Source organism: Epinephelus lanceolatus, chromosome 6 (genome assembly GCF_041903045.1).
Source record: "Epinephelus lanceolatus isolate andai-2023 chromosome 6, ASM4190304v1, whole genome shotgun sequence".
In the NCBI taxonomy this organism is placed as follows: Eukaryota; Metazoa; Chordata; class Actinopteri; order Perciformes; family Serranidae; genus Epinephelus; species Epinephelus lanceolatus.
The window spans coordinates 9504652-9517506 of NC_135739.1; the positions used below are offsets into that span (position 1 = coordinate 9504652).

The 12855-nt window shown below is 41.3% G+C and overlaps 1 protein-coding gene across 1 annotated transcript in view; it reads left to right on the top strand.

Moving 5' to 3' along the window:
- The window catches only part of slc1a7b (solute carrier family 1 member 7b), a 64480-nt gene that overhangs the window by 39337 nt on the left and 12288 nt on the right, over positions 1–12855 (top strand). The window contains exons 4-8 of the mRNA XM_033621136.2: positions 7095–7137; positions 7243–7468; positions 7585–7684; positions 9909–10142; positions 11908–12102. Of these exons, the coding sequence (XP_033477027.1) occupies positions 7095–7137; positions 7243–7468; positions 7585–7684; positions 9909–10142; positions 11908–12102 (798 nt within the window). The remainder of the gene's footprint in view (positions 1–7094; positions 7138–7242; positions 7469–7584; positions 7685–9908; positions 10143–11907; positions 12103–12855) is intronic.

Here is a 12855-nt window from a genome sequence, read left to right on the forward strand (position 1 = left end):
TACACTGCGCCTCTGCAGGTCTAATCCAAGCATTTGATATCATGCTGTTGGTGGAAATGATAGGGTGAGTTTGAGTCCAGGCCATTAATCACACAGCACAGTGTGGGCAGGCTGAATGGATCAGCAGGTGACCTTAAGAATGCAGTCAGAATAAAGCCTCACAGAGGGACTGCTTCAAAATGCATGTTTTCAATGGTTATGGAGAGCTGAGCACAAAAAGAAAAATAACATTAGCAGCAGCTCATGTCTGATCTTTGGGTCTTAGACTTTATCCATCTATCCAATCAGATATTAAAACACTGATTAGTGCAGCTTGGAAGTGTAATTGAGCCCGGGCCTGAATGAATTCCCACAAGTGACAAATGATACTGGTGATCAAATAGATTATAACCATGCTACAGCTACATTAAAGTTATGCTACAGTATGCAGGAAGTACCAATTGCAGCTGTGTTCGCTTAGCATTTTGTGTATTTGCGTTGTATCGGCACTGTGTCCATGATTTTCGTAGCTTCTTCTTCAACCCCATCTCCTAGGAATTATGTTTGTATCTTACTAAACTGCTTTCTTATTTATGTTGTTGTGTGGCAGCTTAATTGCTGACTGGATAATGCTCAGAGACAACATTTCTGTCAGGTAACGAAACACTATATTTATGTCCCTTGTAGCCTACACAAGGAGGTGGTTAAGGAGAATGGTGGCCGTACACAGTGCAGGACCTTGACACCAGAAGTGGGTTGGTGTTGAGACTCCTGTCTTAGGTTTGGGGCCAGATTTCTCCTGAGTCATTAGTCTGAGCTCCCACAGTTTAATATATTCAGCGTCATACTTGTGTTTGGCCATGTCCTCAAGTTAATTTTCTGTCTTTGTCAAGTACCTGTTGGTTAGTCACTCACTCTACAGCAGGAAAAAGTACATCAACGTAAGAGCTCTGTGCTGGAAATTCAATGTACTTAAAAATAGTCCATACCCATTGAGTGCACAGTTGCCCACATGCAGTTTCACATGGTGTGTGTTTGGGATACAGGAAACTGCAGATTAAATAGTCAGCTGAACCCATTAAGAAGAGCAATGTATTCAGACAGAGTTTTTGAAAAATGTGGGACAGACAGAATGACTGACTGACAGAATGACACGCTGACAGTTTCTGTGATTATGTACAGCATACCATACCATGACTTAGTCATACCAAAAATTAGAAAAACAAACAAACATTAGGCCACATTTTTAAGCATTTTTCTGTTGTTATAGCGCCACCCAGTTGCCAATTAGAGTTAAATTTCTCCAGTCACCTTGAGGCGTCCTGTTCTACATATCTACCAAGCTTAGTAAAAATCGATATGGCGGTTAGGCCTAGATAAGAAATTAGCTCTCTAGCGCCCCCATTTTGTTTGATGGGGTCAATAATGGAGTAGACTCACAAGTCAGTCTTTAGACGCTTTGCTTAACTAAAGACTGATGTCTTTCTCCCAGATTTTGTGTTTAGATGGGCGGATACAATGTCAGAGATTAAAAAAACTCCCTACGTTGCAGAATCAATAGTAAATCTGCAGGGTGGTCCTTCGGTGGCTCGCTGAACTCTTTTGCTCGTAAGTCCGACTGCGTTAAAAGTTTTAAACAAAGTGGCTGTAAGTCCTTCATTTCCACAATCTTGTGGACTGAGCACACGTTTGATAAAACAGAGTTAAATCTCTCAGCATCCATTTTCAAGCTCTCTGTGTGTTTGTTTCCTTGCAGACGAGAAAACGGGGAGCGCACATTTCCGGGAGGGCATGTCCTTTTCAAAAATGCAAGAGGCGTTGCTTTGTTGCTGGCCGTTTTCTCCGGTGTATTAAACACACTTTAGAAAGGAGTGTCCCCAGACTATCAGAAGGCGGAAATCTCTGATTGTCTGGTGGCGAGACTAATAATGGAGGGGTCCCCTCAGATTATGTGTGGTCATATGCCTACAAAGTTGCGTGGTGATGGGTGAAACCCTTGAGATGTTATACACCTTTATGTGATGAGCCACGCCCTCCGCAATATTCATTGCCTTATAGAAGCTCAGTTTTAGTAAGTTTTCCAACTTTTGCCAAGAGGGAACTTTAGATATTGGTCCCTAGATTATGTTCACCCAGTTTCATGCAGATCGGTCAAACTTCCTAGGAAGAGATCGATTTTAAGTGTTTTTCAAAAAATTCAAAATGGCGGAAAATCTATATAACTGGAAGTTAGGGGTTAATAGGCAAATTTGTTCCTCATGAGGAGAGGCATCTCTGTGCAAAGTTTCAAGTCTCTACGACATACGGGGCATGAGATATGCCCATTCAAAGTTTGCAATTTCAATCAGTTGCTATAGCGCCCCCCTTTGGCCAACTGATGTAATATTGCTTCATTCACATCCTCCCATGACCCTCTACCACTGTGCCAAATTTCACATGGATTGACCAAGTCAGTGAGGAGAAAAACGTGGAACAGACACACACACAGAGTCATTATTATATAGTAAGATAATAAGATAATAAGTGTATTTCATGACAAACTTGAGACATTTCCGAGTCAGTTGAGGTCCATTCAGAATGGGCCTGTGACCCACTTTTGGATCATGACCCACCAGTTGGGAACCACTGGTTTAGACAACAAATAGACTTTGGTTAAGTTTGAGGAACGATCCTGATTCTGACTAAATGCTCATAAAAAATAATTATGTCGTCACTCTGCATTGCAAAACTGCAGATTTTGGCGGAAATACGTTGTCAGTAAACATTTTGCTCATTTGCTTGGTAACAACATCTTTGTGACTTGCCAGACACGGTTAGCCTGAGTGTCAGACTGAAGCTCCCAGAACCTTCAGTCTGACATGGCTTCCATTGAAGGCGATTTACAAGGGGGAGGGAATTTGATTTTTTCTCTAATCAGTAGAGATCAATGACTCACCCAGAATCTGACATCATTAGTATCCATGCATCAGGGGTGCCGAAAACAAGCGAGCATTGCCCGTTTAAAATGTCTCCGTCGTTGTGCACACCCAGCTGCATCGCCGTTAAATCCAGTTTAGCAGCTTCCTTAATTTGGTCCTCCATTAATGCGAGTAGTGGCAAAATACCTCGATAGCATCGTTAATGTGGTCTGTAGGATCTGTAGCGGTCGCCATTGTTGCTATCCTCACCAGTTCCATCATTTGGACGAGATAAATCGCAAATTCATTGCAGTATGCCAGACAAGTAATGCAAGCCTACTCAGTTGAGTGGACGGGGTCTATGGTCTGGAACCAGGCTAAGACACGGTAACATTTCCTCAATATGATAAAAGAAAACATACTTTTTATGTACTCAGAACACAGCCAAATAAGGAGAAACATACGAGCAGAGGGTAGAGTCTCTGTAGATAGCGCACTGCGACACACTGAGAGTGGGTTGTAAGTGATGGTTGAGAGGTATTACTTGTAATACCTATTCAAGAAATGCTTCCAAAGACTTACCATCTCACCACCTTCGATGTTATTTTAGAAAAGTGATTTGAGATTTCATGAATAAGTCATAATTTCACAAAAGTCGAAAAGTTTTTTAAAAAAAAAGTTGCACTACCTTAAGAAGACAAGTTGTCTGTGTGTTTAAAGTTTTGTGCGGCTTCACATCGTTCTGACAGCTTCCTCCTTTGACTCGCAATTAGTTTAAATGTCACCATGTGTGAGATCTTTCTGTTGTGAAGGCAGAGTGAGCTAAAACATCTAATTTGGGTTTTTGGATAAATCTGCATCTGCTATGCTTTGTGCAGATTTGGCAGGACTGTAATCAACAATTCAATACTGGGAGGGAGGACGTTTTCAATACACGCCTTCTGTGACCCAATCCCCCTGGGGGGGTTTGGAGGAAATTTCTGCCCAGGAGAAAAACATTTTGGAAACTTAACAGCTAAACTGGCAATTTTAAAGTGTTAGAAACAAAATTCCTTAGTCAGGCGTTCTCATATTTTGATGAATGTGTGCCAATTTAGGGAGCCAGTCTATGATTAGGGCTTTACAGGAAAAGTGCACACACCAAAACTTTTTCCACGACATGTGATACCATGACTTTTTTAATGACATTTGTTTTCTATGGGATGCTATCCCAGTGATGGCAGTGTTGGCAACCGGGATCAGGCCAGCTGATTTGACCCTATTCTGAGGCATCATTCATGCTGAGTCTCAGCCGAGTCAGACGACTAAACGTGGCCCAGCTAATTTCATCTGGCATGCAGAGTTCAGGCCGATTCTGGGCCAGGTTATTTTGGCTACCTAGGATACTATTACGTTTTTATTACCAATTATTGACATTTCTTAAGACATTTTTTGTGTGGTGGTGAGACCGGGTGGAAAGTTTGAGAGACAGGACACCCGCTCACCCCAGCATCACTTTGCTATTCATCTTTCTTTACAAAAACAAGGTCACAGGTTATGTAATCTATCCTTCACAGTCTCAACAGCTCTTTTTATCTTACCGGATTTGATGAGCATGGGCGCAATTTCTCTTGAAAGTCAGCAAGTGTTTTCAAAGACACCATTGTTGTCACAGCTTTTCTTCAGTGAAATGAAACCTTGGATGCTGATAGAGCATGTTTTCAGTCAGTTTTATCCAGACACTTCAACATGGATACAAGTTAGTCAACACAAGACAACAAGGGATTTGGATTGTTGTATTAACATCGTTGCTGTGATTAAGGTCACAGAATATTTTGTGGTTGGGAATCTTAAGAAATAGGTTATACTGTGATGTTTTATTTTCTACTTTTATGAAATCCAGTGTATATGGTTTAAATACAAATTGAAATGTGATTAAGATTACTATAAGCATTTTATGATTTGTTTGTATTTTAGAAATAGGGTATTTCATTGTATTACTCTTACATACTACATAGTGTCTTTTGTAGCACAAGTAGAGAATATGACTAGCTCATTGGCCTAGCAGTAGAGTGTCCGCTGACTGGAAGGTCGTGGGTTCAATCCCCAGCTGGGTCATACCAAAGACTATAAAAATGGGACCCATTGCCTCCCTGCTTGGCACTCAGCATCAGGGGTTGGAACTGGGGGGTTAGATCACCACATGATTCCCGAGCGCAGCAGCAGCTGCTGCTCACTGCTCCCTCAGGGGATGGGTCAAATGTGGAGAACAAATTTCAATTTTTTATGAAGAGATATATTCCAACTTATATTCCAAATTGCCAACCCCAACACCCCCCGGCCACATAGAGATATAAAGAAATGTCGCTCCAACTGGTTGAATTCATGTTTCTCCCAAAATACACCAGTGATTAATCCTTTAAAATCTGAGCAAATTGGCTTGATTTAAAAAAAAAAAAAAAAAGAAAATATTGTGAGTTATTAATAATTAACTATTAACTAAGGAAGTACCCAAAAACAAGCCCAAAAATTAATGTAAAAAACAAAACAAAATCAAACAATAAATTACTTAAAAAAGCAAAAATAAACAACAAAGAAAAGTAAAAAAAGAAAAATTACATGAAAACAAGCAAAAAAGAAAAGTAAAAAAAAGAAAAATTACCAGAAAAAAAAGCAACAAAAAAATAAAAAAAAAAGAAGAAAAGAATTAACAAGAAAATTACCTGAAAATAAGCAACAAAGAAAAGTAACAAAACAAAACAAAAACAAACAAAAAAACTAACCAAGAAAATTACCTGGAAAAATGTGCTATAAATTATTTATATTATTCATTTTCTGTCACACAATTGTAAATACAGAATTTTTTGATAATTTTCTCATAACTCTTTTCTAATAACGCTCATTGCCTTTTTCTGTTTTCTGAAGAAACCAAACCAGTTTGTTGAGATATTTTAAAGGCTTGCCGCGTGTGAAAGGCATCTGAACGCAGCACAAGAAATCCACGTTTAAAACAGTTAATTAAGGGTCTAAATACAACCCCTTTGCCCGCTGCACCTTACTTTACACCCAGATTATGTGCTGTTAAACTAGCAAAGAGGAGCTGGCCTCACCCTAAATGCACTTGAGACCGTGCACTAAAATAGTGCCCTAAATGTATAAGAAGATAAGCGTGTTACATCACCCTGCTTTAAATAAAACACCTACATTTCAGGTGTTCTGTTATAAACAGTGTTTTCCTGAGTGGCTCTTGTAAGTGATCCACAGTTCATTTTTGAGTCATCACACGTTTGTGTGCAATTAGCCTCTATTTTGTTGTTTTAATAAAGTCAGGAGATCAAATGGTCTGTGTGGGCCACGATCGTCAGACCTTATCTAGCTTATCATATTATATGCACCTCTCAAAACAGTCAAGTGTCTGGTGGGTGAAGTGCAGATGGTTTTTAAATGAGTTTTTGGAGAGCAGCTCCACGGTTTTGTGGGATAAACATTAAAATTCAGGTTGGAGAACTAAAGGTGATTTGTTAAGATTAGTGAAGATTAGTGATTTTCGTCATGGTTCAATAAATCAGACTGAACAATTTAAAAAACCTCAGTTTGTTTCAGTCAAATGAACCCTGTCTCTTGCTCAATACCATAAAAATCAGAAAGCATTGTTCTAAATACACCAGAAACATTATGCGAGGTCACGGCTGCTAAGTTGGCGCCGTGTTGCACAGCTGCAGTCAAACACACCAATATGAAAACAAAGTATTTCAGCATGATTTGGTTAGTTTACACAGGAGGTTAAAAAATCACTGGATCGTATCGAATTGCAGAGACACAATAGAATAACCTCATTTTGTTTATGTTGTTTTTCATCTTGTTTTTTTGTATTAAAGTGAATAATTCTGAATAACTCCTCATGGAATGAGGTTACAGCATGAGAGCTGCTCTGTTCACTCCTGCAGGCTCTGTATTATATCAGCTTGTCCAAAACGCTGCAATGTTATATTTGGATCTTGCTGACTATGACTCATTGCCATTTCATTGCCATTTCAAAGCAAGAACCTCCGAAACATCTGAGTTCTCTTCAGCTTTGTAGTGAAGAAGGATCTGATTATACACAGGGGACAAGTATACCGATATTATTACTTCTTACACTGATGGGAAAAAACTTCCAAAAGCATAGAGTATCTAAGTTTTGCTTGCTTCCTTATTGATCAACCAGTGTTTTAATTCCTGTCTATCTTTTCCTTGCAGCAACATGTTCCCAGCTAATCTGGTCCAAGCCACATTTCAGCAGGTGAGACCTTTGACATCACAAACACACACAGACGTGACTCCAACACAAAGACGTAGCTTTTATTAGAAGTCTTCTTCTGCTTCTGTTTCTATTCCCTGGCAACAGTATCGGACAAATAGTGAGTACATTGTGAAGCCCAAGCCTACGGTGAGTCAATCAGAGTCCACCACGCGGCGAGCGCTCATCTACGGTATCCAGGACGATAATGGTACTGACATCCAGAACTTCGCCCTTGACCTGACTCCACCCCCTGATGTGCTCATACGCATTCGGGAAGGAACAAGCGATGGAATGAATGTCCTGGGGATTGTTATTTTTTCAGCCACCATGGGTAAAACCCTGCATCATTCTTCTCTGACTTGTGTTTTGGCTTCAAGTAGAATTTATCTTTGAAAATTAAAAAGCTTTCATCCATTGTTTTAAATATTGTGCTCTGTGTTTTCACAGGTATTATGTTGGGGAGGATGGGGCCAAATGGCAGCGCCTTGGTGAACTTCTGCCAGAGCCTGAATGAGGCCGTCCTAAGAATTGTTGCCATTGTTATATGGTAATGACGCATTAAAAGAAACCGTTTTACTTTAAGAAGCTAGGTTTACATGGCCACTTTGAGTGACAGGCTGTCTGCGAGGTGTCACTGCAGTCTATGAGGCTCCAATCTCACATCCAAACAACGTCACTTCTGGCTCCAAAAAACCAAGATGGTGACGGCCAAGAGCTGAACTAGAGGTTAGAAATGGGAGCCTACAAACCAATAGCTGTCATGATGGCTATGTCCGTTATTTTATACAGTGTATGCAGCGTATGGGAGAAGACATTAAACCTGGGTTAGGTTTTCCCCATAGCTGTAGTGAAGTATGACCACAAATGACATAAGCCCAGGTCACAGAGATGCCCCCCTCCCCCAGTTGTTCACTATCAATACTGTGTCCTTGTTCATCCCAGTCACGTTTTCTGTTGTCCAGGGTGATGGGGTGTCATTAGTCTGGACCCCTGCTTTTAGCTTGCACAAAACTGTTGCACAACACTGGGAAAAACACCGCCCACTGCCACCAGTAAATGTCATCTTATTTGCCTAAAGGACAGTGACAGTCAACAATGTGAATATTGGCTGATACCGATGTTCAGCCGATATATCGGTGCATCCCTAATTCAGAGTCTGCATTAGAATTGCCTGCACATGGACTTTAACATGGAGGTGACTGACCCACTAGCAGCTAACAGTGCTAAAGGCATGAACAGTGCTAGCAACAGGGCTGATGGAGCTAATGGTGTTAACCTTGGGGGTGAACCGGTAAGCGGGCGTTACCTACATGTTCGTCAAGTATCCCTGCATTGTCAGTGGACTTTCACATCTATATATTACGTGCTAATTATGCTCCCACGTCTGGCCTCCTGCTGCTACGCCACAGCCAGCGCAAGGGCATCAACAAAAGCAGGTGGTTAGGTTTAGAAAATAGCATCATGATTTGGCTCTACGTTGATACAGGAAGTGAATACTGGGCTCCCGGGTGAAAGTCCATGGTTTCCATGGTTTCGCCACCCATTTGTATACCATACTGCCACAACAGGTGCCGTCCGGTGGCGTATTATAACACCACAAAAAGTTCCGTCCAGCCACATGACAAACTGACACCACCTGGCGGGGTATCATACCACCGTGAAAGGTGGCTTTTGGTATTGCTGTCTGTTGCCGAAATCACTGACAAAGTGGCGGTATTTGATGACCTTGGAATGAAAACGGGCTGGCATTACACTTCCAGGATGACGGCCCACAGTCCACAGTGGCGGGAGGTTGCGAAGTTGGATGCAGAGTTTTTTTTCCCAAGAATCTTTCACCTTGTCCCATCCTACTGTGCTGTGATTGGCTAGTACTCATTATGGTGACGTGTTGACGTCAGCAGCAGCTGGGTCAAAGAGGTCTTGGTTAGGGTAAGTGCTTGTCAACTACAGTGCAGTAGGGTGAGACCAGGTGGAACTCTCTTGGGGAAAAAAATAACGCCAGTGGGACACACGCACACAAACTCATACGCACTAACAAGCATGTGCTGCTGGACCAGCTACCACATAAAGAACAGACCCAGAGGGAGCATTGATATAATATGAACCATGAGCTCATATAACCACTGAATCTTGTGTGACAAACACAACTTGTCACCTTTTTTGTTGGACTTGGCAATTTGTCTGACCCTTTTAGTGACTTGCTGCTCAGAGTAAACTCAGTCAGCAGCACAGCGTCTCTCCCCCTCCGTCCCCCTCATGCAGGCAGGAGTCAGTTACTATGGTTACAGGCATCAGTGTCGTCTGGTCATGTTGTCAGGGCTTCACCCCAAACGTCGAGGCCTGAAAATAATTTTAAATGTACACCAATGTGAAGCTCAATGTCCCCATAACAGCCCGTAAAAAATGAATAAATGCAGGTCTCTAAAAAGTAAAAAAAAAAAAAAAAAAAATCCTTCCCCGGACCCCCCACAGAGGTCCAGACTAAGTGTTCAGGTCATGTTTACTTGAATCACTCTGCTAGTCCAAAACTGCTTCCACATCTTGGCAGCATCCCAGAAAATAAATGTATATCATTTCCTCGACTGCAGCCCAGCTGTGTTCCCACTGACCTCCTGACTGTGAACGACTTCACATGTTGTGTTCTGATCAGTGAAAATTAAGCCTACCTGGGCTGCTTGTCCACATGTATCTAGTCATGGACAAGAGGCTTGTGCTCATGACACGTCTTCTTAGGCTGAGCTGAAACCTGTCTTTTCTCCTTGCCCTGACAGGTACTTCCCATTTGGCATCGTGTTCCTGGTGGCCGGTAAAATCCTGGAGATGAGCGATCCGTCAGCAATGGGAAAGAAGCTGGGTTTCTATGCTGTCACTGTGGTCTTTGGTCTGGTGTTGCATGGTTTGTTCATCCTGCCTGCCATGTACTTCTTCATCACCAAAAAGAGCCCCATCGTCTACATACGGGGAATCCTGCAAGCCTTGCTCATCGCCCTGGCAACCTCTTCCAGGTGAGGGAAATAACCGAGAGCTGAATTATCCGCAGAGGTCTCAGATTTCTGGCCCTAGAAACATGGCGATCTCCACAGCTAAGGACCCGCTCCCTATGAACAGTAGATCAGTGGCTTTCAAACGTTTTGTGCACAAGGCACACCAAAGGGTCAAAGCCAAAATCTCAAGACACACCTGTATCTATGTCTGTGCATAATAGCCTCTATAATGTGTGTTATCACTCTTATCATGACATAAATGTTTGTTTTTATTTACTAATATCAAAGAACAATTGACAACCAACTATTACTCATGAAATATCCATTAACCAAATGATTAAAGAATTCATTTTGAACTTGAATTCATCAAAGCACCAATAACACATCCAATTAAACGGGGAATAATGTAAGATGATGTCATGTGTCACACACTTATAATTCCTTCACACAAATGGCGACAAATAGGTTCGTCGTGAAGGTTTTTTAAATCAAATTAAATCAAATTACACTATTTAGGTAGAGTTTTTTTCTTTATAATGAACTGAGTGTACACAACATACTGATACAGTCAATTACAAATTCATTCATAACTTTTTATATAAACCAAGTTGAATATTGCAATAATAATGTGTGGTTATCACAAAAACCCAAGGGGGTCCAGATTTCTCCTTAGGGTCCACACAGTTTAATAAATTCAGCATCATACTTGCCATGTTGCCGAGCTGGTTTACTGTCTCTGTTAAGTAGCTATCCTTCATTTACTCACTCGACAGCAGCATCTGGCACTTCAAAATAAAGGCTCTGTGCTGGAAATTCATAATCCTTCAAAATAAAGTGTGTTTTTAACAACTGACACAAATGCGAGTCACTTGCGGTCCATTCAGAATGGACCCATGACCCACCAGTTGGGAACCACTGTTCTAAGGTAACAAAAAACACTACAATTCCTATTTTCAGCTGACCTGACACAAAAAAAGACCATACTTTTTTGACCATACAGTCTTGCCAGTGTATCCCCCTAACTCCCACACACTGGACCTCGAACTTGTTTTTTGTTTATGTTGATCTCTTGTAAAAAGATCAGCGACTTGTTATTAGTTTCTCATGTGTGGATCAAAATGATATATCCCTGAGTCCTAACGCAACTTATCCTTTCCTTCCTCTCCATTTACTGAGACGTTACCATGAACAGCCTCAGAGGGACTCTGGGAGATCAGAAAACATCTGGTGTGTGTGGGAAGAGATGGGAATTTAAAGGAGCATTCCACGCATTTGATTAGACTGGCACCTATCCATGTGTGTGTGTGCATGCACATGTTGTTGATATTTTGGGATAGAGTTCCTCTATAAAAACTGACAGTGTCAGCGTTTTAGCTTGCCTCACATTAGCAGACATTGTGTTGACTGTGGCAGATTTCAGAATGGTTTAATTTTACAGAAATGAATGGAAACCAGTGGCTGCCTGGAAGGTAGGAAAGCGAGAAAGTGAAAATCTAAAACACAACAGCGTGCTTTGGAAAATGCTGCTCAGCAATGCTTAGTTATGTGATTTAAAATTGTCCAAACACACAAAAACTGGCATGGTTCATTAGACTTTGTGAAATCAGTCCTTTTATCGCAAACATTACTGCGTCTCTTCTTGTTCTTCAGAGTTTCAGCTGTTTGTTTCACTTGTTTACACTGATGCTCAGGAGAAATTAGGAGGTGGTTATGTAACGAATTCTTTTTTTTTTTGCCTGACCTTTCAACATTCTGAGCTCGTTGTCTTGTTCTCTGTCTCCCTCAGCTCTGCAACATTGCCTATAACCTTCAAGTGCCTCTTAGAGAACAACCACATTGACCGCCGCATCATCCGTTTTGTGCTTCCCGTGGGCGCCACCATCAACATGGATGGCACCGCTCTCTATGAGGCTGTGGCAGCGATATTCATCGCACAAGTTAACAATTACGAGCTGGACTTTGGCCAGATCATCACCATCAGGTCAGTGGACGGTGCCATCTGTGCATCTAAGCTCATTAACATGGGAAAGACATTATTGGGATTTTAAAGCAATGATATCAACCATGATAAATCCTTTATACTGTATGGCAGAAATACATCATGCAGACTGTATGGCTTTGAAAAAATCCTCTTTAATTTGTGTTTTCTGTGATTTTCTGACCTGATTAGTTGCAGCACAGATGTAGTAAGAGAACTGTCACCAGCAGGCAAAGCAGGAAAGTAAAGACTGATGATGGATCTGACTTTCCTTAATGTTTTGGACACACTGCTGAACATCAAAGAACAATTTTTGAGTCTTCTCTAAATATGCCGTCAAAACACAAATAAATTAAACAAGGGTGAGAATGCCCAGTATCCAATCAGGTGCAGGAGAGCCAGAAATTGCTAGGAAGCAATCTGAGAAATCACAGTAAACATATCAGAGGCTTTTGATGAGCAGTTTGACCTACGATTCACCAAAAGTAAATGTTGGCATTATCGGTTTTTGCAAACCACAGATACATTACATTTGTATGTTTCAAATGAATCATATCAAGGTTTCTAGTGACACCTAGGTAAGACGCCTGCCAAGCTGCAAACCACTGTTTGAGACCAACAAACATAACTGGTTGTTCATTTCTGAGACATTGCAGCATTTCTGGAGGTGTTTATGCCACCAGACCTAGGTGTATTTTAGCGACACATCACAACATTTCCAGCAACGTTTCCAGCAGCATTTGTGCCACCAATCAT